The 25,241-nt window shown below is 36.6% G+C and overlaps 1 protein-coding gene across 1 annotated transcript in view; it reads right to left on the bottom strand.

Moving 5' to 3' along the window:
• KCTD3 (potassium channel tetramerization domain containing 3) overlaps positions 1–25,241 on the bottom strand; it is a 64,489-nt gene that overhangs the window by 12,544 nt on the left and 26,704 nt on the right. Inside the window, exons 10-13 of the mRNA XM_058275222.2 lie at positions 18,569–18,684; positions 7,451–7,538; positions 7,093–7,209; positions 3,826–3,996 (exon numbers count right to left, since the gene is read on the bottom strand). Coding sequence (XP_058131205.1) covers positions 3,826–3,996; positions 7,093–7,209; positions 7,451–7,538; positions 18,569–18,684 — 492 coding nt within the window. The remainder of the gene's footprint in view (positions 1–3,825; positions 3,997–7,092; positions 7,210–7,450; positions 7,539–18,568; positions 18,685–25,241) is intronic.

The raw sequence follows: 25,241 nt of genomic DNA, 5'->3' as shown, positions 1-25,241 counted from the left end.
AAGTAACCTATGCCTATTGTTTTATTGTCTGAATACATACTGTTAGAAAATGTAAACCAAAAAATGCAAGAAAGATACTTTTTGGCATGTCTTAAAAAAAAGTGCATCTAGTCATCATTTATGTTTTGGGAAAATCTGTTGTTAGCAATGAACTATTAATTTATCAGAAAATATTAGGAAATTATCCAAAAATTTCTAATATACATATACTGTAATTTCCTACTTGGTAAGATATTATAGTTGCATATTTTAAACAAATCTTTACAAAGAAAAGAAATTTAATTTTGGCAAAGACCAGTAAGTAACATCTGTATCTTTTAAAATTCTTATGCAACAAAATTCTCCATTTTTCAGAATGCCAGTTTTCCGGTTTAAAAAAAAACAGAGACATTTAGTTTTAGGCTATTTAATCATCGTCATGGGTAATCATTTACTGGTTTCACTGTTAGGCTTGCTAGGATTCAGAAAAATAATTTTAAAATATTTTTGGCTGATTCAATTGGGCAGTTATGGCAATTGTGTTAGCAGTAGTCATTACTTAATGTTTTTATTTAAGGCACTAATAAAACTTAAGACTCTGGGAAAAAGAATGTCAACATATATATTGATATCCACCAGGTGGCAGAATAACATAACTGAATATACATCGCATATGCCAGACTTTCAGCTAAACTGAACATTTTATTGACATTTAAATTTCAAATCTACATGAAATATCTGATGTTGTATACAAATTTTTTATTAATAACTAGTTGTCTGGCAATATCCTACAATAGAATTATCCCTATCAAAATAATAGCAATTATTACTAGGTACCTCTAAGCACTGTCATTTAAAGATCACGATCACCCTGCAGAATAGTCTCTTTTCTCACAGCATCAGATTACTTCATTACATGCAGCAAATATTTAATCAGCATCCTTTCTATGCCAGGAACTATGCTAAATGTGGAAAACAGGCCGGAGAACAAAAGTTCCTGCTATTACAGACTTATTTTCTAAAAGGAGACCAACAATAAACAAGTGAACAAATAAATGATTAACTGATAAGAAGTCTATGAAAAAAAATCAAGATTCTGTTAGACTGGGTGGTCAAGGAGGTTTCACTAAGGAGGTATTTGAAATGGAACACAAATGACAAGAAGAAGGCAGCCAAACAATTATATAGGGGCACACATTTCAAGTAAGGGGACACACCAAGTGCAAAAGTTCTAAGGCATTTTTTAAGAACTAGAAAAGGCAAATGGGTTAGTGTCAAGACCAAGAGAAAAGGTTAGGGGGTGGGGAGGAGATATGAAAGGTAAATGTGATCCAGAACAGCAAGAGCCATACAGGCCAAGGTGAGCAGTTCAAATTTATTCTGAATACAACTGGAAGCCATTAGGTGTCAGATCTGATTTGTATTTTTAGAAGATATTTCTGGCGGCTGTGTAGAGCATGTACTATAGAGAGGCAAGACAGAGAAGCTGCTGAAGTACGATTTGATGCTACCAGACTGGTATATGCAGACAAAGTGATCAGGTTTGTAACATAAATTGGACTAAAGTTAATGGGACTTGCTTGCTAATGGACTGCATAGATATGGGAGGTGAGGAAAAGCGAAGAACCCAGGGTAATTTTTTGCTTTTCAACTTGAGTACATGATGATATTGTATATTAAGATAGCTTTGGAGAGAGCTCAAGAGTTCTATCTTGTCCAGGTTAAATTTAAGATGTCTATTAAACATACAATCAGAGATACAGGCATGCAACATACAAGTTTAGAACTCTGTGGATAGTACAGGTAGATGAAAAAAGTTTCAGAGCTACTGGCATAGAGATGATACTTAATACTCAAATTTGACACCAGGGAAAGTACATACAAGGAATAGCGAATACAGAAAAGAGTCTTAGGGCAATCCAACACTTAGTAATTGGGCAAACAGAGAGGAACCAGCATTATAAAGTAAGAAAGACTCCTCAGTGAGACACGTAAATATTAGGCAAGTATGGCTTTATGGAACCCAAAGATGAGAATGTTTCAGGAAAGAAGGAATAGTCAACTTTGTCAAATGCCACTGAGAGGTCAGGTGAAAATGACCACAGAAAAATGAACTTGGATCTAGGAAGATGGAAATCAAAGGCGTCCACAGCAAGAATAGATGCTTTGGCACACTGGGGTGAAAGACTGACTAGAAAGGGAGAGGGAATGGGTTGTGAGGAAGTATGGCTATGAAAGGGGCATGGCACTGAGAAGTTTTGTTTATTATTGTTTCTGTTTTAAAGAGGGATTATCTGTATGCCATGAAGGATTCTCCAGAGAAGGAAAGAAGCCAATGATACCCTAGAGCTAGGGTTCTAAATAAGGGGTCCATGAGCTTGAATTTAAATTTAAAAAAAACAACTTAACTCCTGTGGGGACGTGTTGGTGCAGGTGTAATATATTTACTGAATACTACACAGTATAGTGTGGACTTAGTAAGAGGTCCATGGTTTTCACCTGACTGGCAAAGGGGTCCATGGAACAAAAAAGGTTAAGAACCATTCTTATAGATGGAATAATTCAGATAAATAACCTGTTGACACAACACAGGCTCTTTCATTTTCAAATGAAAGAAAAATTATTGTACAGGTCCCTACAAGTTAAGGGTGTTTTTCAAAAAATCAAAATGGGATAAGTGGAAAGTTAATTGGTCAATATCTGCCCCTGGGCCCTTCATTCAGCTGACTTCTATTTAACAAAAGCACTTAGGTTTTAATTTGTTTATATATTGGGCTCTGCATAATTTTAATTTAGGGTTCACTGGCCTGATCCATTAAAATACTACAAAAAAGAATGCTCATTTTTGAAAAATAATTTTACTCTAAGAATAAAAAACTATAGTATTTATTTTAAGTATATTTAAGTTTAGTGTTATCATAATCTAGTTTTAATTACACCCCAAACAATTAGACATTCAATATAAGCATTTCAAGGACAAAAAAAATATTTCAGCTCCACTGGGTATTTAATCAGATTGGCTAACAGTGAAAGAAGCATCAGCTTTTTATATTAAGTAATCTTCATATGAGCAAACTCAATATATGAAAATGATGTTATTAAAATTTTAGGTTAGGCAAGAACCACTCATAAAATATTTAACCTAAGATTTCTCTAAATAGGAAGGTCTCCTAATGTACCTGGTTATAATTCAATTTTCACAAAATCTTTTAGAAATCATCTGCCATATTCGATGAATCTGCTCAAATGAATTTTACTTTGTGACCAGTAGTGCTCATTAAGTGTGAAAATTTAGTATCTAATTTTTAAATTCTTGTAACTATAAGGAACTGCAAATCCAAAAAATGTTATTTTCTTCAAATAATCTCTTTATACATTTTACTAATTTAAAAAATGTATATAAGACAATTAAACAGCAAAAAAAACAATAAAAATAACAAACATTTTAATCTACAACTTTAGTATTAAACCTTAAGTCAATACAACCCATTTTACATTAAACTCATATTTGGAAAAATTCTCCGATAAAAAAATGCTTCAAGCAGATTATGACAAATATCTTGAAATAAATATGCCATGAGAAAAAAAATACAGAGCAAATAGAAGATACAATACCTCTTAAATTTATGTATATTATAACCATAGCAAAATAAAAGAAATCTTTAAAAGACAATCATAACATTTCCAGGTATTAAACTTTGTACCACTTCTTTTAGTGTATTTTTCTCACAAAAGACAATCCCTTTTATATTGTTTTGATTTGTACAAGGATTTTAGAAAATCATGCAGTGGGTAAACTTTTATACAAGGTGGAAATCCTTACCAGTACTAAAAAAATCACTTTACCTGATACGAGATGCTTCTCTGATAGCATTATTTTTGTAACAGGACTTCGGTGAACTGTGAAAGTCTGAAAAAGCTGAGGGCCTGACCCAACTGTTTCTGGGTGTTGTACAATTACTCTTACTGCTCCAGAGCTCGTACCATAGGCAATCTCAATCCAGTTACCACTGACACCTACACAAAGCCAAAAGTTGAAAGGTGGTATATTAGATCCCTATGATTTAACAGGAAGTACAGGATCTAGCATCAGCCTAATAATTCAGTTCAGCATAGAAATCTCAAGACTTCCCTATCTTAAAATCATTATTTCCTTTATAAATCTGCTCACCCCCTACCTTGTGCTATGTATTAGGCTCTATTATAGCAACTGTAACACACTAATCCTGGATCTATTTCCCATGTCTATCTACCCCTATTCCTTGTTGACAGAGACTGAATCATAATCAATCATAACCATCATTTTATCTCTGGCATCTTAGTGCCTCAGACACAGTAGGTATCCTACTAACAGTAATGAATTAATAAATCTGACATGCTAAGAACTCCACTGAAAAAGCAGTATTCTTAAAGCAACATTCCATATTACCTCTAGACTAGAATGACCATTGGTTTTACTTTTGCTACAATATTGCATCTTCCCTGAATAATCAAGTAGTATATATATTACTACTTAACAGCTTCAAAACACTGAACTATGGAACAGAGTATGCCCGTTATATTGCTACATCAGTTACCTATGCTTCCTCTTGTAATTATGTCCAACTATCTGGCTTCTGTCAGGATGACACATGGCATTTTTTTTACACGAATACCCAGACCCCATCATAAATTTAAAGATATTTTGGAGCTCATTAAAAAGCTTCATAGACAGGGATCTCTAAGCTTTAATAGTTGTTATTCCTGATTCACCTACAAATATAATCAAAGGAGAAAAAGCATGCCATGGAAAACACCTCTCATAACCTAAAAGGGCACGCTACTCCCATGCCTATAAAGTCCCCTGCCACCACAAAGGCCAAAAGAAGCACTCTGATTTGCAAAGCTTTTCCAGTTTCATCCACATTTTTAAGTTAGATTGAAAAAAAGTCCAAAACAAAAATGCCAGCAAGAATTACATCTCATTCTAGAGCAGGGATTAGCTTTAAGGATCTAGAGAAGGGTCAGAGAACAAAGGTTTACACTTTCTTTGCATGCCATATGGTCTCTGTCAAAACTCTTGAACTCTGCCCCTTGTAGCACAAAAGTAGCCAAAAACAATACGTAAGTGAATGGGTATAGCTGTGTTGAAACAAACTATTTACAAAAATAGCTGACTTAAATATAGAACTACCATATGATCCAGCAATTCTTCTACTAGGAATATATCCAGAAGAACTAAAAGCTACAACATGAACAGACATCTACACACCTAAGTTCACAGTGGCACTATTCACAATTGCCAAAAGATGGAAACAACAACCCAAGTGTCCACCCACCAATAAATGGATAAACAAAATGTGATATATATATACGATGGAATACTATGCTGCAGTAAGAAGAAATGAAATTGGGACACATGTGATAACATGGATGAGTCTTGAAGACATTATACTAAACAAAGTAAGCCAGAAACAAAAGGACAAATATTGCATGGTCTCATTAATATGAACTAAATACAAATAATAAACACATGGAATGAAAAGATAGAATATAGGTTATTAGGAGATAAGAGGAGGGTTGAGAAGAACTACTGATGCTTAATGTATGTAGAAGTTTAATTAACTTGACTGTAAAAGTGTGGAAATGGATAGAGTTGACGGTATCACATTATAGTGAGTAGAAACTGGTTTATAATGGGATTGTGCCTAAAAAAGGTAGTCTGGGGAAGTAAATGTCAATAGAAAGAAAGTTAAAGAATAATCTAGGGACTCAACAACACAGTGAACCCAGAGGTGGATGAGGACAGTGGTTAAGGGTACAAATGCAAGAGAGTCCTTCTGTGAGTTAGAGCAGATGTATATCACTATTGCAAGGTGATGGGAAAATGGAGAAGCATGGGAAAACTACAACTGGTGTGACCTATAGACTGTGGTTAACAGCAACATTATAATATTCTTGCATCAATGAAGAGCTGTACTATGTTCATAATGGAGATGTATAGAAAAAGTGTGCCAAATGTATGCTATGGGCCATGATTGGTGGTAACAGTCTGATGATATTATCTCATAATCTAAAACAAATGTTCCACCACAGTGTGGTATTGTATGGGAAATCTACAAATCTGTATGATTGTTTTGCAAGTTTACAATATCTGTAACAAAAATATATTTAAAAAAAAAAATAGCATGAGTTGGGGGAAAAATACACCAAATGTAAGATAAGGACTATAGTTGGTTGTAATATTTTGATGATGCTCTTGTACAGTTTGTAACAAATGTTTCACAACAATGCAAACTGGTGGTGGAGGGGTGATGTATAAGACCCCTGTGTGATGTTATGTATGTTTATTTTTATATTCACAATCTTTACTGTATACTTATTGTTTATGTACATTCATGTATGAATGGTATACTTCAATAAAAAATATTTAAGAAAACAAAAACAAACACAGCTGACCATGGCTGATCACCTCTGTTCTAGAGGAATACTGTTTAAATCTACTATAATTTCTATTGAATTCAATTGCATACAGTAGACTATTTATTCCTTTCATACTGGAGATGATAATCTCCTCTAATGAATTCAATAAAATGATCTTAAACAAGTAACCCATCAAAAACTATGAAGAATATTACTTGACACGTTACTATTTCTTAGAATCCCTTTCATTACAGGTAAATCTTAAATTTCCCATTTATGTTTCTCTAGCTCTAGAAAATATTCTTAATACATATTAATTACATTGCAATAGTCTTGAAAGGCAATGAAAGTTATATATATTGAGCTTCCAAATAAAATGTCCTTTCCCATAACTTAAAATTTAATACTTCCCAAGGAAATAAGCTCACTCTCCAAGAGTTCAAGAGCCTTTTTTTGTTTGTTAACAAATACAATTCAAAATGGGAAAAGTTCTAATTTTCAAGCTCAAATTATTTTTGTTTATTGGACATGTCTGACTTCAATAAAAAAACAAATAAAAATGATAAAGTAATAGAGATGAAATCCTTAGCACTGCAGCTCTCAAAAGGAAAACACCAGATTCATTTTACCTAGTCACATAATAAACCAACAAATAAAAACATACTCTCAATAAAATTTCAAGAATTTAGAATAATTTTGCCATATACTAACTTGTTTTCGGTGTGAGATAAACACTCAGGGCAGTAATAGCATCATTTGAGGGATCATGATAAAGTTCAGTTACAAGAAGATCATTATCCTTCATTCGCAAAGGGAACTTCTGCATATCTAAAATATAAAATATTTCAAACAGCATTAAAATAAATAATGATCTACTATAAACTACCAAGAAAATGTTTTCTTGTTATTACTTTAAAAACATTTTAGGGGAGTGGGTATAGGATCATGGTTAAGTGCCTGCTTTGCATGTACAAGTTCCTGGATTCAATCCCTAGTACCTCCCCCAAAAAACAAAACAAAACAACAAAAAAACATCTTAAACAAGCATTTTAAGTGCCAGGACACTTACCTATGTAATAAATGGATCCATTGTTACATCCCAGTAGAAGGAATGACCCAGCAGTGTCATAACTAGTTATAGGAACAACATCTTGAACCTAATGTAGTAGAGATTATTATCAGATGTTAATTATTATTTATATTTTATGTTTAATTTCCTCAAAACTTTGGTTATTTTAATAAAAAGGACAGCAATATCCCATTTAAGTAGGGTTTAGAAAATGAACTTTCTTTGAACATACACACAAACATATAAAGATACCACAGGGAACTCAGAACCACCACAACATAGTTCCTTTTAAAGATTTTTATGTTATTTTTCCAAAAGCAGCACTGTCTTTTTTCAGGATTCAGATGGATCCTTCTACAGAATTTATTAGATCACAGAACATTAAAAGTGGGAGACCAAGTCCAACACGATCCCTTTCCCCCTTCTCGCTCTCATACTAGAGATTAAATGACCCGCCCAAAATCATAGTAAGTTAAGGGACAGAATCAGAATTAGAAAACAGATCAAATGTTTTCCATAATAATTTATTACGGTTTCTTTGAAAAGGTAGTATTCTCTATTTTCATCTCCCTGAATATTTTACCAGTTTCCTAGAAAGTAGCAAGGCAAACCAACTTCTCATATGCTTTGTTTTTTCAAGTACTGGGATATAAAATTTGTTTTTCCAAGCAACTCAATCTAGTTTACAAATTAATAACTGCATGGTGTTTGTGCTTAAAGAAAAGCAAAAGGTCATGGCTTTTATTACAAAAAAAAAGCAAGATCATTATTTAAATAGTGGCAATAACTGAGATAAAAATGAATCTATCCCATTTGAAGCCAGAGATGCTTGTGAAACTTCAATTACATCTCAGTGAACTATTTGACATCAAGTTCTTTACACAGGAGTTAAAAAAAAAGAGACTCCAATAATTTAAAAGTCAAAAATGTTAAGGGACTTTTATTTATCATATTTGGTTTTCATTTGAAAGGTTAAAATCTAACAATTATTCACTTAACACGTGAGTACATATGTTCCATGTATTATCCACGAGAACTGTCCTGGAGATAAGGGATGTATGATATCACTTTTGTTCTTGTGGTGCTTGTAGGCTTGTGGAAGAGAAAGAAAAAGTGTGAAAGACACTGAAACAGAGTATGCAATATAATCAGAGAAGAGGGAGGAGTGATTCTCATTTCAATGGAAGTGGAGAGAAAAGTGGAAAGACCAAGGGATAATTCAAAGAGGAAGTGGAGCATTAAAAGATATTTAAAGTAAGTTATAAGTTAAGTAGAGGAAGGGGAAAGGATATGCAAGTATAAAAATATAGAATCTAGATCCGTTTTAATTTAAAAACAAATTAAAAAAATTAAAACTTGGAAATGATTCTTCTAAGCCATTCATGAATGTGACCTCAACAGTTCTGTAGATACCTTCTTAGTTTATGTGCATTTATAAGTTACCCTAGATAGATTTAGAGTAAAGACCCATTTACACCCCTAACCCCAGATTTTGTAGCAAATGAACACAGAAAACTCTATTATTAAAGGTGTAAAGAATAGAGGGAAGACTTATTTACACTTACTGGCCAGTTTCTTGCTTCAAGTTAGATGAATTTTTTAACTTCATGCCTATGGAAGGAGTTTCAACTCCTACCCCAGAATCTTCCTAGCAGGAAGATGGGGATGGATGAGGTCATGAGACTCCCTCTTCTCCCTTTTGGACCTATTTTTCCATGAAAGATTGGCAGCAGCCTGGAGCATCACAAGGCACACGCCGTTTTCTCTGGGGGAAAGGACTCCAGGCTTAGAGCCTTCCTATCTCTTTTTCTGCAATCCTTGACCAAGTTCTGCCTTTCTTTTCATACCTACTCCTCCAAAGAGAAAGTAAAGGATGAGCAGGGTTAGAGGAGTTAATACTGCTGAGCTCTTTTCTCCTGGAATAAGAGTCAGCAATTGTGTGGTCTCCTCTTTACCCTAACAACTTCAAATCAACAACCTGACACACCAAACTGACTACTACATCTGGTTCAGTGACTGTGGTCACAAATCTAAGAGGGAAGTGAAATTTCTCTCCTAAAGCAGCTAACACACAGTGATTACAATAATTTTTACATGCATAACTGATTTACAATTTAAATTAATGTCTGTCTTCTCAAACAATTCAAGGCCCCCAGAATCTTTTAACCACATCTCTTGTCCTTTATTTAGCCTGTCAAGATGTGCAATATTTCTTCAATAAATTCACCTTTTTTCCATTTTCCAAACTGTCAGCAATTATTTTTTCCACTATTGCCCTCCCTCCATTCTCTGTTCCTTTCTGAAATAGACTTGCTTTCTTCTGTCTTCATATTTGCTACCTCACTTTCTCTACTTCATTTGGATGATTTTCTTAGTTCTGTCCGTTAATTCATTAATTGAGCTGTGTTTCTATTTAACCCATTAAGCAAGGTGGGGTTTTATTGACTTTTTAATTTCTAGTATTATACATTTTCCTTCATTTTCAGATAAGTCCTATTTCTTCATTATTATTCTATTCTCCTTTTTTAAAAATCTCTTTGACTTTAGATATTTATTTCATTGTTGCTTTCTGATTGATTATTTCCAGTTTTGGGGATGCTAATACTACTTTTAAATTTGATGATGCTTTCATTTATTTCCATACGCAATTTACCAATTTTGGGGAGTTATGAGCTCACTTTCACTAGAGAGCATTTCTTTTGAGGGAGTCATGTTTGCCTTCTATTTTCAAAGTATCCCCTTTGGTCTCATGTCTGCATCTAGTACTATAAATGACCCTGGATTGCTTTTTTAATGCTAATTTCTCAAATTGGAGTACCCATACCACAAAGACATGCCCTTATCCATCCAACTTACATATTCATATTCCTAATTTGAATATTTTGGCTTCAATTTCTTATGGGTGACTTCCTCCCCCAAAACTGTCACTTCATAATCCAAGATACCAAACAAAGATCAAGCTTTCTTGTTCTAAGGTTACTGCGCAAACTTTTCCAAGTTGTCTTCTCATGGACTGAGGCAGACCTTTAAAGGTTCAGGTTTTGGACAGAGACTCATTTTCACCATTCCATAAAGACATGCCGCCTGTTCTTCCTAAAACCCCACACCGTTTGCCTTGATACATAGTATGCGTCATGAGTGTGTGATAAATAGAGAAGTGCCTAAGTATAATTTGATAATTAATGTAGACACATTTTAATACTTTTATCCATTATTTCTATGTATCAGTAGAGGCGCTTGTGTCAGCTACATTATTGTGAATCTAAAAAGAAGCAAATATAACATATTTAGGACAGTAGCCAGAACATAACAATTACCCAAATGTTATTCCCTTCCCCATGAACTGTGGGACCACAAGTCCAACGCACATATTATTCCAACTCCTAACAGGCATTCAGGAACCTATTACCAATAAACCCCTGCTTCGGACATTAGTGCAATAGGGTTTTCACATCAGTTAAGAAAAGAAGCTAAATCCAATGAATCTCCCCAATTCTTACCCAGCCAAGCACATCAGACCACAATAATTCACTCTGAATCCCTGTTCCTAGAGCCAAAGTTCCCTACTCAAGCTCAGCCTTCACGGTTTTGCCTAAGACACGAGGCTGTGACTCTGATGGTGCCTGTGACAATAAGCTTCACATGTCAACTGGGCTAGGCTATAGGATGAGTCATTTAATTACACACAAATCTAGGTGTTGCTGTGAAGGTATTTTGTAGATGTGGTTAATACCTACAATCAGCTGATTGGAGGATAAGGAGGATAAGGAGGTTATCTTCAATAATGTGTGTGGGCCTCATCCCATCAGAAGAAAAGTCCTTAAGAGTAAAAACTAAGGCTTTTCCCAAAGAAGAAATTCTGCCTCAAGACTTAAGGATCGGGAAGCAGACTTGGCCCAGTGGTTAGGGCGTCCGTCTACCACATGGGAGGTCCGCGGTTCAAACCCTGGGCCTCCTTGACCCGTGTGGGGCTGGCCCACGCGCAGTGTTGATGTGCGCAAGGAGCACTGTGCCACACAGGGGTGTCCCCGCGTAGGGGAGCCCCATGTGCAAGGAGCACGCCCTGTAAGGTGAGCCGCCCAGCGCACAAGAAGGTGCAGCCTGCCCAGGAATGGCACCGGCATGCACGGAGAGCTGACACAACAAGATGACACAACAAAAAGAAACACAGATTCCCATGCTGCTGGCAACAACAGAAGGGGATAAAGAAGAACATGCAGCAAATAGACACAGAGAACAAACAACTGGGGTGGGTAGGGAAGGGGAGAGAGGAAAAAAAAAAGACTTAAGGATCAACTCCTACCTGAGTTTCCAGCCTTCTGACCTGTCCTATGGATTTCAGACTTGCCAGCCCTAAAACTATGTGAACCAATTCCTTGAAATAAATCTCTTTATAGTTCTGTTTCTATGGAGAACCCTGATTGATACCATGACTAGCTCGAGAGCTCTAATCCTCCAGAATGAATACAGGGTGACATTTCTGATCCTTTAGGAATCAAATTATATAATGAATTTCCAGTACTAACTTCCTGAACTTTTTCAATATAAGAATGAAGAGTATTTCCAGTATAAGCCTTGAATTGAAATGAACTTGGGAAATAACACCTAGACATTGTTTTTCTGCCATGTAACTCAACCTAGGCTACCTATATGACAACACAATTTCCTTTTTATTAATCTTCTTTTGAGACTTAATTATGTGGAAGGAAAAAAGGAAATGAGAAACTGAAAGATTTTTTGGAAAACAGAACTCTTGACCAAATCAGATACAATGTTTTTAAAAGGTTCATTAACATTTAATTGAGGACGGGCCTGATGAGAAATTAATGTACCAACAAAAATATCAAAAACACACATACACCCTCACATTCTTTTTAGTGGTTCATCTGTTTAAAATACTTCAAATCAATCTTCACTATACAACTAGAGTAAAGAATTACAGAGGCTGTCCTGTGTACTTTGTTAGTCATAGACAGAACTATTGCTAAAGAAGGCCAAATCAGAACCTACTCAACCAGTGTCAGAAGTCTTAGGAACCAGCCTGCGATCATAGTTGTCTATTGAAATATGCATATCAGATGGTAAGATCTTATTATGTACTGTCTTTGCACTACACTACAAAGAAATTCATCTAGCTGGATTATATGGCTTGTTTGCTGCATGAATGCTCAATTTTCCTAAGGTCTTTCTGAAATATAGTAACAAACCTACTGACAGGTATAGTTTTCAATTCATGCATTGTCTTAGTTTGTCAAAGGCTGCTGATGCAAAATACCAGAAATGCAACACTGTGGAGTTGTCTCTTACACAGCAAGGTCAAAACGGCAGAGCGCCCATTCTCTACGTGTTTGTGTCGCCTTTATATACACGGCTCCAGTAAAAGGGCAAGTACCCAGCCTGGGTCATGCCTTGCTAACCTAGTAGAATCAAAAGTGATCTATCCTACTCTCTGGTTTGTTGGACTTATAAAAATCAGTTTACAGGGAGGTGAAGATGGTCACCAGGGAACTGAGAGTGCCTACAACTGCAAGCAGGAGAACTGCATCCATTATCCATGTGGAATCTAAGTCCCCTCTCGATAGAGGTGGAGTGGACACTACCATTCCAGGGCCCACAGAATGGAGGAATAAAATATGGATTAGAGTGGACTTACTGATATTCTACTACAAAACTTTTGTGACTACTAATAAAAGAAATTGTATCATTGATGCGGAGAAAGTGGCCACAGTAGTTGCTAAGGGCAGGGAGTGGGAAGAAGAGATGTGATGAGAGGGCATTTTTGGGACTTTGGAGCTGTCCTAAATGATATTGCAGGGTCAGATGCTGGACACTGTATATCCTGCCATAACCCACTGAATGTACCCGTGGAGAGAGTGAACTACAGAGTAAACTGTTATCCACGTGGTGCAGCAGTGCTCCAAAATGTGTTCGTCAAATACGATGAGTGTGCCAAAATGATGGGGGAGGTTGTTGGTGTGGGAGGAGATGGGTGGTGGGATGGGGGGTATATGGGAACCTCTTATGCTTTTAATAATGTAACCTTATTTGTGATGTATGTATCTTCAAAAAAATACAATCTGTAAAAATGATGGGGGTGGGGGACTAGGGTATGGGTTATATGGGAACCTCTTATTTTTTTTAATGTAACATTCTATATGATCTATTAACTTTAATTTAAAAAGTTTTATTAAAAAAAAAAACTGATCTAATCAAGGTTCTTTACCAGAACCTAATGCAGTCACAGCATTTCAACCCAGCGGAATGGCTTAGTTCAAAACAATCTTTTCCAGGATTCACAAAATTGAAACCATTACACTCTTAAGTTCTGAATCCCAAAAAGACATGTTCTTTACATTTGCAAAATAGATGAATTAGATCACAGTATTTCAAAAGCCTTAAATCATGTCAGTAGCAACGTGAAGCACAAAATCTAAAAAAACAAAACAAAACAAAACAAAAAAATCAGCAATAGGCATATAGTCTGTCTTGGGTCAAAATTCTCCTCTGGCTGTACCCCTGTGAAACTCAGCAATCAAGTTATCTGCTTCCAACATACAAAGGAAGGCCAATCACAGGATAAGTTTCCAATGCCACAGGGAGAAAATGAATGAAAACAGGTGTCACAGGTCCCAAACAGTTGCAGAAACCTCCATTAGTTTTGAAAATCTGAGAGTTACCTATTGAAAATAGTTTCTTCTTCTTGGGAGCTTACCCCGTCTTCCAAGGGCTTGGTAGGTGGCCTTCTTGGTTCGACCCTCAGCAAGCACCTGGGTGGCAGCTGAGCTCCACGCCTCACCCTCCAAGAGCACTGGGGTGACAGCCATACTTTCTCCAATCTCTGGGGCACTGTCTTAACCCCCTCAGCACAGTGGGGTGATGACCTAACTCTCCCCAATTACCAGGAATGTGCTCCACACTCTAAAGCCTGGGGCAACCGAAATCACTCTGAACAACTGGCTAGAAGACTGACCCTCTTGGCCTGAGTATAGACCTCAGTTTCCACAGTTTTGTCCCTGAAATGGTTTCTCCTTCAATCTCTCCCCTCCCTATCTCCTTTAGTCCAGGTTAACAGCGGTTTCAATCATACTGATCTTGCAAATAGCTTGTTAGTTGTGCATGACAGTCATAGGGGTCCCAACCATCAGACATTACGACTTTCGACAAATCCTTCTGGGTAACTACATTTCCAATCCTGACTTGAAAGGAAACAGCTTTCTGTTTGCAAATTGAGTTAAATCCACACATGGGGCATTATTCTCTGGGCACTTGTTTTCTGGAAGCTTGGAAGTTTCCTAACCATCAAGTTCTAGTTTCTTTGTGCCCAGGAATCCAGCTCTCACCTTCTCTCTCCCCTTGCATTTTGCTATAAACTGCAAGCAGCAGCCAGGATGCATTTTTTCACATTTAGTTTGGACATTTCCTCAGCTAAATATCCATCATTTTAAACTTTTCTGCCTTCCATCTAACATCAGGAGTCAATTTTTCCAACTTCTCTGCCATTTTAAAGCACGAATTGCCTTCCCTCCAGTAAATTGTCATTATTTCTGTCTCAGGACTCATTGGAAGTAACTTTAGGATCTATATCCCTACCAACAGTTTCTCTGAAGCAAGCTAGGCCTTTTCTACCAAGTATCTCACAATTTCTCCAAAAAAAAATTCCTTTACTCATTTATAAAGCTTTTCTAACATTTCTGGTAACTGCAAGCAGTGGCACCCCACTCCTGGTATGAATTTCTGTCTTAGTTTGGCAAAGGTTGCTGGTGTAAAATATGAGAAATGGGTTGGCTTTTAAAATGGGAAATTTATTAGGGGTAAAAGTTTACAGTTCTGAGGCTACAAAAACTTGCAAATCAAGGCATTATCAGAGATACTTTCTCACCAAAGGTTAGCAATTAGCAAACCCTGGAGTCCTGCCACTTGGTGAGGTAAGATGGCAGGCCTGCCAGTCTCTCTCTACTTTCTTCTTGAGCTCAGCTGTGGGATTTCAGGCATCTCTCCCAGGGCCTTGTCTCCTGGAGTCTCTCAGGACTTCTCTAACTTTCTGCAGCTATAGGCAGACTGGAGTCCTATCTCTCACATGGCAGGGTCAAAATGGCAGAGCTCCCTTTCTCTGTGTCTATGTCTCCACTAAAGTGGAGGAGACCCAACCTGGATCACTCTTCACTGAACTACTCCAGTCAAAAGTGATCTACAAGATCCCTTAACTGAATCTACTGCAGTCAAATGATCTCACACCCACCAAAATGGATTACTTCAAAAATATAATCTTTTCTGGGATTCACAAAATTCAAATTGTCACATGCATATACCGAGCAGGAAGCATCAGGTTATATGCAGAACCAAAAGCTTATGAATAACTATTCATTCTGAGGAAGGTAGCACAATTTCCAAGATCTCAAGAGATACTAAAACTTTTATATACAGTTTTGAAAAAGATGAGTAAAAAACAAAAAAGGTAATGAAGTACATTTCTTTAGGAACCCAAATTTACTTTGGCAATTTATGACATAGATAGTGCAACTTCCCTAGCCACCAAAAACTCAGATTTGACATAATTAGCTAACTAATCCACCTGAGAGAAGAATTGCCATAAGTTATAATTTGCTTTCTTCTTTATGAAAATATCATCAGCTAAAGAATCCTTCTGATCAGTACCATTCTACCAAAACTTAAGATCCACCTAGATCAGTCCTTTCCTACCTTCCTTGGCCGATCACCACATAATTTTTATGCCGATTTTTATGCCAACCACCACATAATGCCTTTTGCAATACCTATATCAAAGGCCCACTCTAGTACTAATAATTTTTTGTATGGGCATGACTTCTATTGTCTTCATTGAAAATGAAACCTAATTTTTCTTTAATGTTATCCCTTTAATTGGAAGTCATTCATACTTTTGCTATCTCCCCAGTATCTCAGAGCCTTAAGATCTCAAGAATGATCCTCTACACCCTCAACTCAATAACATTTAGTTATCATACATCTGCCAAGACTGTTACTTCCAGGTCAACCCAAATCCTCTTCTGAGGATCTGGCTCCTAGACTTTTACACATTCTCTACTATGATCTTGGCACCTAAATGTCCATACTGGTGACCAGTACAGTTCTCTTCCCTAGTTCAATCACTTTCACCTTTCAGCCAGTTCAACATAAGATTTAAACTGACTATTTCAAAACTGTTCCAGCTCTAAAATCCATAAATAAAAATTGTCCTCTTTGATCATAACCTCCTATCTTTCCAACAATTCTCATTCCTTATAATTCACCCATCTGCTTTCTTTAACTTCCCTCTGGTTCCCATTTCTCTATCTTCTCTGGCTACCTAGTGCTTCCTCACTACACTTCTTAATCTCACAAATTCAAAAACTGAGCCATCTTGGATTGGGCCAAACTCTGTTTTTTTCTACCCTGTTCCTGTTTCCAGTGCGGTGAGTGAATGGAGAAATTCACATAACTGTATCATTGAATTGCCCTATAAATGTACAATTCATAATCTCTGCAATACTTTGATACATTCCTTGTAGTTTCTTCTTCCATTTTCCAGAAGCTAGTAAAAATTTTCAAAACTAAGGTCACCAAGTCTACCACTGATTACTCTGTGCAATTATCCTACTTCAGTTCTCATAAAACAAAAACAAAATATTAAGAGACATACTTCCAGTGTCTTCCTCTTCCATTGACGTTATGCTCTCAATACTCCTTCCTCACCTTTCTATAACACAAAAGAAGTGTCAACAACCCCTTTGTGCTCTAGAAGCCATACATTCCAACCTTCTCTGGGACCAGAAATCATCTCTATGTTTTTAATGTTCAATTCCTCTCTCTGTTAACTCCTCTCTCTAGCTACAAGAATACTCAAGTTCCTCTCAGGCCAGAGACAAAACAACAACAAAGCACTGAAAATCTTTTCTTCAATCAAGTCTAGATCCTCAAGTTACCACTTTGTGTCCCTGCTTTCCTTGATTACCAAACTTCTTGAAAGATGACCCAATTTGCTATCTCTAATCTCTGATCTTTTAATTCCTGTTCCTATAATCTGGCTTTCCCTCACCAAAACCATAATTAACATATATTTGCAAATGATACACTACTGCCAAAAACCAATACCATTTCTTAATCCTTATCTTATATGCCCTTTTGACTTTTGATCTCCTATCTTGTCCCCTTAAATGCTAATGTTTCTAAGGGTTTTAATTTTGCCTTTCTTTTCTTTCTATACCCTTCTGAATAATTTTTCAGTTATTGCAGAACCGCTGTGATTTCCAAATACTTACTTCCAAGCCCTTTTTCCTTTCCCAAATTCACCTGCACTTATATGCCCAGAGGGCTCTAAAAGTAAACATATTTAATCATTTGAATTATTTATCACCTTATCCACTAGCATATTTGTTCCTCTGTATCAATTCAAAGTATTACTAAGCACTCCATTGTCAAAACTAGAAATGCATATCTCTCTCTTGCTCATTTTTACATCTAACCAAATACCAATACTGTCAGGAAAGCTTATAAAATGTTTTTCAAACATACTTATCTTTATCATTTCTGCTACCACTATTTTTAGTTTAGCTCTGATTCTGCTGCTGGCTTACTGTAGTAGATTTTTCCCTGACCACAAGCCCACTTTTCATAGTAGTTGTTACCACTGCTATCGTTCTAAAACATGGAGCTCATCATGTCACACCCCTGCTTAAAGTCCTGTAATTTTTCCTTTCTCCTTCAGAATCAGGTATCAACCTCTTTTAAGTCTTATCTCTTTCCTATTTCTCCCAAGTGTTTGAGATCATTTAGCTTGTTATCATCTCTGAACAGGCTATGTATTTTCACATAGCACCAGTCAGAAAATGAAGTTTGCCTAGACTACTCTTCATTCAAGTAGCATAGAACTTAAAATATTTCACAGAAATGTAGAAATGCCAAACCAGAGTTAAAAAATTTATTTCCCAAAAAAACTTTAAACAGTCAAATTTGTATCTAGAAACAAATTTGCCTCTAAATATATTCCAGACATGGTATAATTTTCAAAAGTAATATAAATTGAAAAGAATAAAGTAGGAACATAGTATGAGCTTCAGATTTCAGAAATGCTTCAGTGTTTATGACTTAGTTAAAACTCACTTGCCAGTGTTGAGTGACAGCATTCCATACTCCTACTTTCCCTGTATGACTTGTGGCCACCAACTGGTTACCAATAAAGAAGAGAGCATCTACAGGAACGCCAAGGCTGAACACTCCTTAAATAATAAAAAATAAAAAGGGTAAAACAGTCACCATCTTTAGCATTATTCAAGACCTAGATTAAAAACATCTTAAAAGTGGCTAATCTAAACCTATTCTCATTTCTACAAGTTACGTGCTAGACACTTTGGGAAACAGAAATAGAAAACTCTTAGGCTCTTATAAGCAGCTTACACAACTCCTAAAGCACAAAAGTACCTGCTTTAAGTAATCTCACACTGATAAAACACCTTAGTTACCTAAAACTGTGGTTCCCAAAACTAGCTGATCATCAAAATAACCTTGCAGATGTTAAGTTAGAATAAAATTAAAAGGTTCCTGGGCTGAATGCCTGACCCACTAAATCAGAACTATATTTTTATAAAAATCTGTAGGAGCTTTTACATGCAGCTGACCCATGGACCTCATATTTGGGAACCAGTGAACTGATTCCTTGGTCCAATCTCAACTAACCACAATGTATATAGGAATATGGAAATAACAGTAATTAAAGCAGGAAATATCACCACTATAGTTAAACATTCAGGCCTGTATCAGAGCTTATTTTAAATACCTGGTTTCCCAGGATGGCAGCCATCAAATTCATTCAAAAAGCAAATATGAGAACACTCTCTCATGAACTAAAACATACAATACTAATACATGGTGTTAATAAGAGGATGGTTTGGGGGAAAAATACACCAAATATAAGCTATGGACTATAGATAGCAGTAATTATTAAGAAAAAACTCTTCCATCATTTGTAACAAATGCGTCACAACAATGTAAGTTGTTGGTGGTGGGGTAATGTATAGGAATACTGTATGGTATGCATGATTGCTCTTTAAAAATTTGAAAGAAAAAAGCATTATATTAGGTCTTGATGATTAAAAGAGAGAGAATATACAATGTGACTATGAACTTACAGTCTAGTAGGACAAAAAAATGAAAGCTAATTATAATATAATGCAGTAGTAATAAAAAGATGCATACCGTACAGCAATATCCAGAGGAGTAAAGGGGGCTAGGGAAAAGGTATTTGAGAATAGTTTTTAGAGAACAATCCACCTAAATTGCACTTTTTATGTGGCTTCTCTCTAAGCCGAACTCAGCATATAAATTTATGACCTTCCCCTCAATGTGGGACATAACTCCTGGGATAAGCATCCCTGGCATCGAGGGATTACTACCAAGCACCAACTAGCAATGCAACTGGAAAAAGACCTTGACCAAAAGAAAAGGTAAAGACAAATGAGTTTGTATGGCTAAGAGATTTCAAAGTGAGTCAGGAGGTCATTTCAGAGTTTACGCTTATGCACATCTTAGAAGGATCTCTGTGACTGCCAAAGTAGATACAACCCCAAGTAACAGGGCTCTTAAGGGCTCTGGAGATATCCAGACATTATAGTTAGGGCAGATAGCTCCAGAGTTTGGTGCCTTGCCAGTGTACCCTATTTTGGAATTTATGATTCCCAGAATGACAGAGTTGGACTTAGTTGTGGTTTCCCTATACATGGCTCTTCTTCCTTCTATTTGTACCTATATTTAGTACTAGAGTTGGTAGATGTATGTCCAAGAGACTTAAATCTTTGGGCTATCCATGTGCCAGCTGGGCCGTGAATCTCAACAGAGTTGCAACACCTGCTCTCCACTTCACTGGTCTCACCCAGAACAATTAATATGGAGGTGATGATGGGCAACTACTATATCAAGCAACTGAGGTGGTCTACAACTGCAAGCAAGAGAGTTCCATCCATTGGCCCTATGGGATCACAGCCCCCTCTCAATAAGAGGTAGAATGGATATCACCATCCCAGAATCTTCAGGATTGGGGGATGAACAATGGACATTGCAACAACAGATGCAGGCCAGTATCAATCGCCATAACCTACAGAATTGGGTGGGAGAGAGTGTAAACTACAATGTAAACTTTAATCCACACTTAGTGCCAATGCTCCAAAATGTGTTCATCTATTGCAATGAATGTACCTCACTAATGAAGGATGGTGTTAATGTAGGAAAATGTGGGAGGTGTGAGGAGTGGGGCATATGGGAATCTCCTATATTTTTTATGTGACACTGCAAAATTTAAGTTCCTTAAAAAAAATTAAAAAAATTTTAATTGCATTTTTTCAAAAAAAGTGAATAGACATTCATCAAATTGGGGATTAGGAAAGATAATAGGCCCTGAGAATCTGGGAAAACGGAAGAGGGGGTGAAAGTGAAGGAGGCTATAGGAGCAAATCAATTACAATATCCATATCAATTACAAAAGACACAAGAATTTCTAAAACAGATAATTCTAGACTCACCCTATATAGTTGTATCTCTTCAGCAGAGTATTACAGAATAATCTGTGATGAAATCCTGGCTCTGAAAGCACCTTTTTTTGGGCCACCTTTCTGATCCTTACTTATTTACAAAATAGGGCCCAAGCTAAATGTCTTCAAGACCACTTTCAGTCTAAAATGGTTATAAACCATTATGACACTAAATGATATTATCTTAATTATTTGAAAAACACTTTATGGGAAATATCTTTTGACCTAGTAATACTAGAAAATACATCTTACCTATACAGTATTGCTTTATGTAGAACATAGCTGTTGTAGCAGTTTGATATAGATATGAATTCCAAAAACAGATATTGGATTGTGTTTGTAAACTTGTCTGTACCTGGGCATGATTAAATTATGACAAGGGCTTTGACAGGGCCACATCAGTAGGGCTTTGAGTTCCCATCCCTTGGTGGGTGGAGACGCAAAGATAAAAGGTATGGCAAAGGACAGAGTTGGAGCTTTTTGATGCTGGAGATTTTGAAGCTGGAGTTTTGATTTGGAATTTGATGCTGGAGTCTTAAGCTGGAGCCCTGGGAAATAAGCACACAGAGGAAAGAAAAGCATGCCCCAGGAAGTCAGGACTTGAGCCAGGAGAAGAACACAGAGAAAAAGAGACAGCTCCTTAGACACAGCAGACACCCCAGGGAGAGAGACAGAGCCATTCACATGACAGTCTATTGCTGACCTTGTGGAGAAAACAGATGACCTGAGCCTGGAGAGAAGCAAGACCTAGGAAGAGAAGAACCCAGGAAACCTGAACCCTCATAGACATTAGCAGCCATCTTGCTCCAACACATAAAAATAGACTTTGATGAGGGAAGTAACATGTTTCATGGCCTGGTATCTGTAAGCTCCTACCCCAAATAAATACCCTTTATAAAAGCCAGCAGAATTCTAGTATTTTGCATCAGCACCTTTTGGCTGACTAATACAGCTTTGTCAGGTTTCAGTTTATTTATTTGAAAAAAAATAAATACCTCTTACCTGCCAATGTAAAGAATTTTCTCAGCATGTAGCTAAGAAAACAAGACCTTGAAAGTCTCTTGGAACACAAGAAACCAATTAAATACTATTGCAGGATGGTGTAAAAGTGTAAGTCAGAAAAGGTAACTGGTCTCTTTGCCAAATATTTGTGTTTCTATTTAGAACTGTACCATACACAATAGAAGATCACTGGTCATAAATAACATCTTAAAAATTCTTAACTAATATTGAAAAAGTCTGGCATCTAACAGGAGAAAGACGAGCTACACCAGAAAAAAAGAAAAAAACTGGTAAGTACCGTTAAGGAATGTCTTCTAGATACACACTTTTTATTTTTATGTATAAATACATATTTTACACATATACACATTAAAATATCATCTCAGCCAAACCTGTCAACCGAAAAGGCCAAAGTAAATTAAAACACAACACACAAAAAAGCTAATCTTAGAAGAGTTGCAGCCAACAACTACTCTCCAGTTCACTGGACTCACCCAGGTCAACTAACAAAATGATGATGATGGACAACCCCCATCCCAAAAAACAGAGAGTATCTACAACTGCAAGCAAAATAGTTCTATCTGTCCGATAAAATCTAAGCCCCCTCTCAATCTGAGGCAAAACAGGCATCACCATCCCCAAATCCTCAAGGTTGAGGAATGAACAAACCTAAAGGGGTAATTGCAATCATGGACAAAATAAATTTGTTAATACTGTAGTAATGGGAGAACAAGTACACTGATATAAAGATAGTGGCTACCAGAGGTTCTGAGGGGAAGGGGAGGGAAGAGTAGGTGGAACAAAAGGCATTTTTAAGGCACTGGAATTAAGTGTAAACCACAATGTAAACTATGGATCTTGGTTAGTAGCAATGTTTAAATATTTATTCATCAATTTTAACAAAGTACCCCATAATTTTAAGATGTAATTAATAGGTGAAAATGTGGGAGACGGAGGTGGTGGGGTAGATGGGAATCCCTTATACTTCCGATATAACTTTTCTGTAATCTAAAACCTATTTAAAAATAGTTTATAAAAAAAAAAAGACAAGACAAGAAAAAAGCTAAGCCATTCAACCAGAAGTAAGAAGAAATAAACCTGGCACTTCAAAGCAGAAAGCTCATCATTTCACAACTTTAAGAACTGTTATGTAATAGTACTTTATTTTTAATGCCAAACCATCTTTCAGAACATGTAAAGTCAACTATATTTTTAGGCTACATGAAAGGTAGGAATAATAAAACAGAAAACAACTAATATCGATTACTCTAGAGAAGGACAAGGTTCTGGGAAATTGGGGAAGACACTCTGAATGCTCTCCAGAAATTTAAAGTGTTACTCCTACTTAGGCTCAACAATCCTGACAATATCCACAGGGAGGACAACAGTATAAGTATTAACAAGTTCCTGTCTTAAGGGGCCCTCTCAATAAAATACTGCTTATAGCAGCAATCTAGTAGCATAGTCCTATATAAGTTCTGTTGAAGGGAGTTCAGCCTCTGGGAGCGCTCTCTCAAGGCTATGCCAGCCCTAACAATTTCCGGTACATAGTAAGGTCAGATTCCATTGTTACCATTTGTAACAACAAATGGTTTCTTTTACAGGACATGAACAAATTACTACTGGACTACCTCATAACACAGCTACCTCTCATATTAGCCTTCAAAAAAACATCAAGTCACAAAACCTCCTTTTATTATGTTAAAAATGGCAATTTGAGAAAAGGAAAAAAAATCCATTTCCTTGCTATATTATGATCAATAATGTTTAAATTTTTTTTTTTTTTACTATTGTTAGGGAGAACTGTTACCAACCATTATGGAATAACTGATAAAAGATTAACCCCTTGCTGTGAAACAACAACAAAAAACTGATCAAAATATGTGAGGCAACTGTTTTCAGGCAGTGAACAACAGGAAGCAGAGGACATTGGAGATGGGAAACACACAAGGTAAGTCCCATATTTACAATGGCCTTTTGCTTCCTGACCGCAGCACAAGAAGGTTGTGCTGATTTGAGTCTTTTGTGGACCCCAAAAAATCTTGTTCTTAAAGCAAACCAATCCTGTACCTGTAAACCCATTGTAAATGGGATCTTTTGATTAGATAGCATCTGGTGAGGGCCTTTGATTAGACTGCAGAAGACAGGATGGGTCTTAATCCTCTTACTGGAGTCCTTTGTAAATGGAGAAATAAAAGCCTTAGACACAGAAAAAAGCTTCAGAGACATAGAAGCTGAAAGAGAAGGAACAGGAGAAGAAAAGAGAAACAAGCCATATGCCTGAGCTCAGGGAGAAAGTAAGTCAGGAGGAAAAGGCAGATACCAGTAGAGCCACCATTATGCCCTGACATGTACTTGATTGCTCATAGCTGAACTCAGAGAGAAAGCCATGTGCCTGATTGCCCACAGTTGCAACTTGGCAAGGCAGCATCTCTTGATGATGGACACTTTCATGGCCTCAGAACCCTAAGCTTTTAACCTAATAAATTCCCATTATAAAAGCCAACCAATTTCTAGTATATTGCTCCCAAAAGCTTTTAGCAAACTAAACAGAGGTGAAGTCCAAATGAAGAATGATGGTTTCCCTGAACTAAGGAGGCAAAGATGAGAGTATGGAACTGTTGAAAATTGGGGGCAAGATACGAGAAAGCTGAGAACTGTGCTGGATGGGAGACAGGGCACAGAAGTTGCAGAGGTTTCTCTAGGACCTTGGCTGAGGCCAGCTTGCACTTGGACAAAGTGAGAAGCCCTGAGGACTAAAAGAGAGAGGTTGCTATAGGAGTGAGAGCTGAGTGAAGATAGCAGAGGTCATAGGTTCATAGATGATATAGTTTCAGCCCAGCAATAGTGGAGAATCCTTGCTAAGCACCTTGAGCATTCAACGAGACTCCAGAAAGACAAACTTTTAGGAATAAGGACCATACCCTCAAGTAGAAGCCATCCTAAGAGATTACCCCTAACAAGGTATAAAATCAATTCTAACAGAATTTAACTGCCTAAAACAAAACTCATATCTTTTAAAGGAAGAAACCCATACTGCCTACAATGTATGATATACATGTCTAGTACATGAACAAAAATTCCTAGACATGAGAAGGAGCAGGACAGTGTGACCCAAAATAAAAAGATAAGGTAGTCCAGATCCTGGAATTAGCACAAAACCTTTTAAAGAGCTATTATGAATATGATGGATTTAATAAAAAGGACAACATAATGAGTGAGAAGATGAGAAATCTCAGCAAAGAAACACA

The sequence above is a fragment of the Dasypus novemcinctus genome, chromosome 13, assembly GCF_030445035.2.
Source record: "Dasypus novemcinctus isolate mDasNov1 chromosome 13, mDasNov1.1.hap2, whole genome shotgun sequence".
NCBI lineage: Eukaryota > Metazoa > Chordata > Mammalia > Cingulata > Dasypodidae > Dasypus > Dasypus novemcinctus.
The sequence above is the reverse complement of the archived record's forward strand: the minus strand, read 5'-3'. Positions and strand labels throughout refer to the sequence as shown.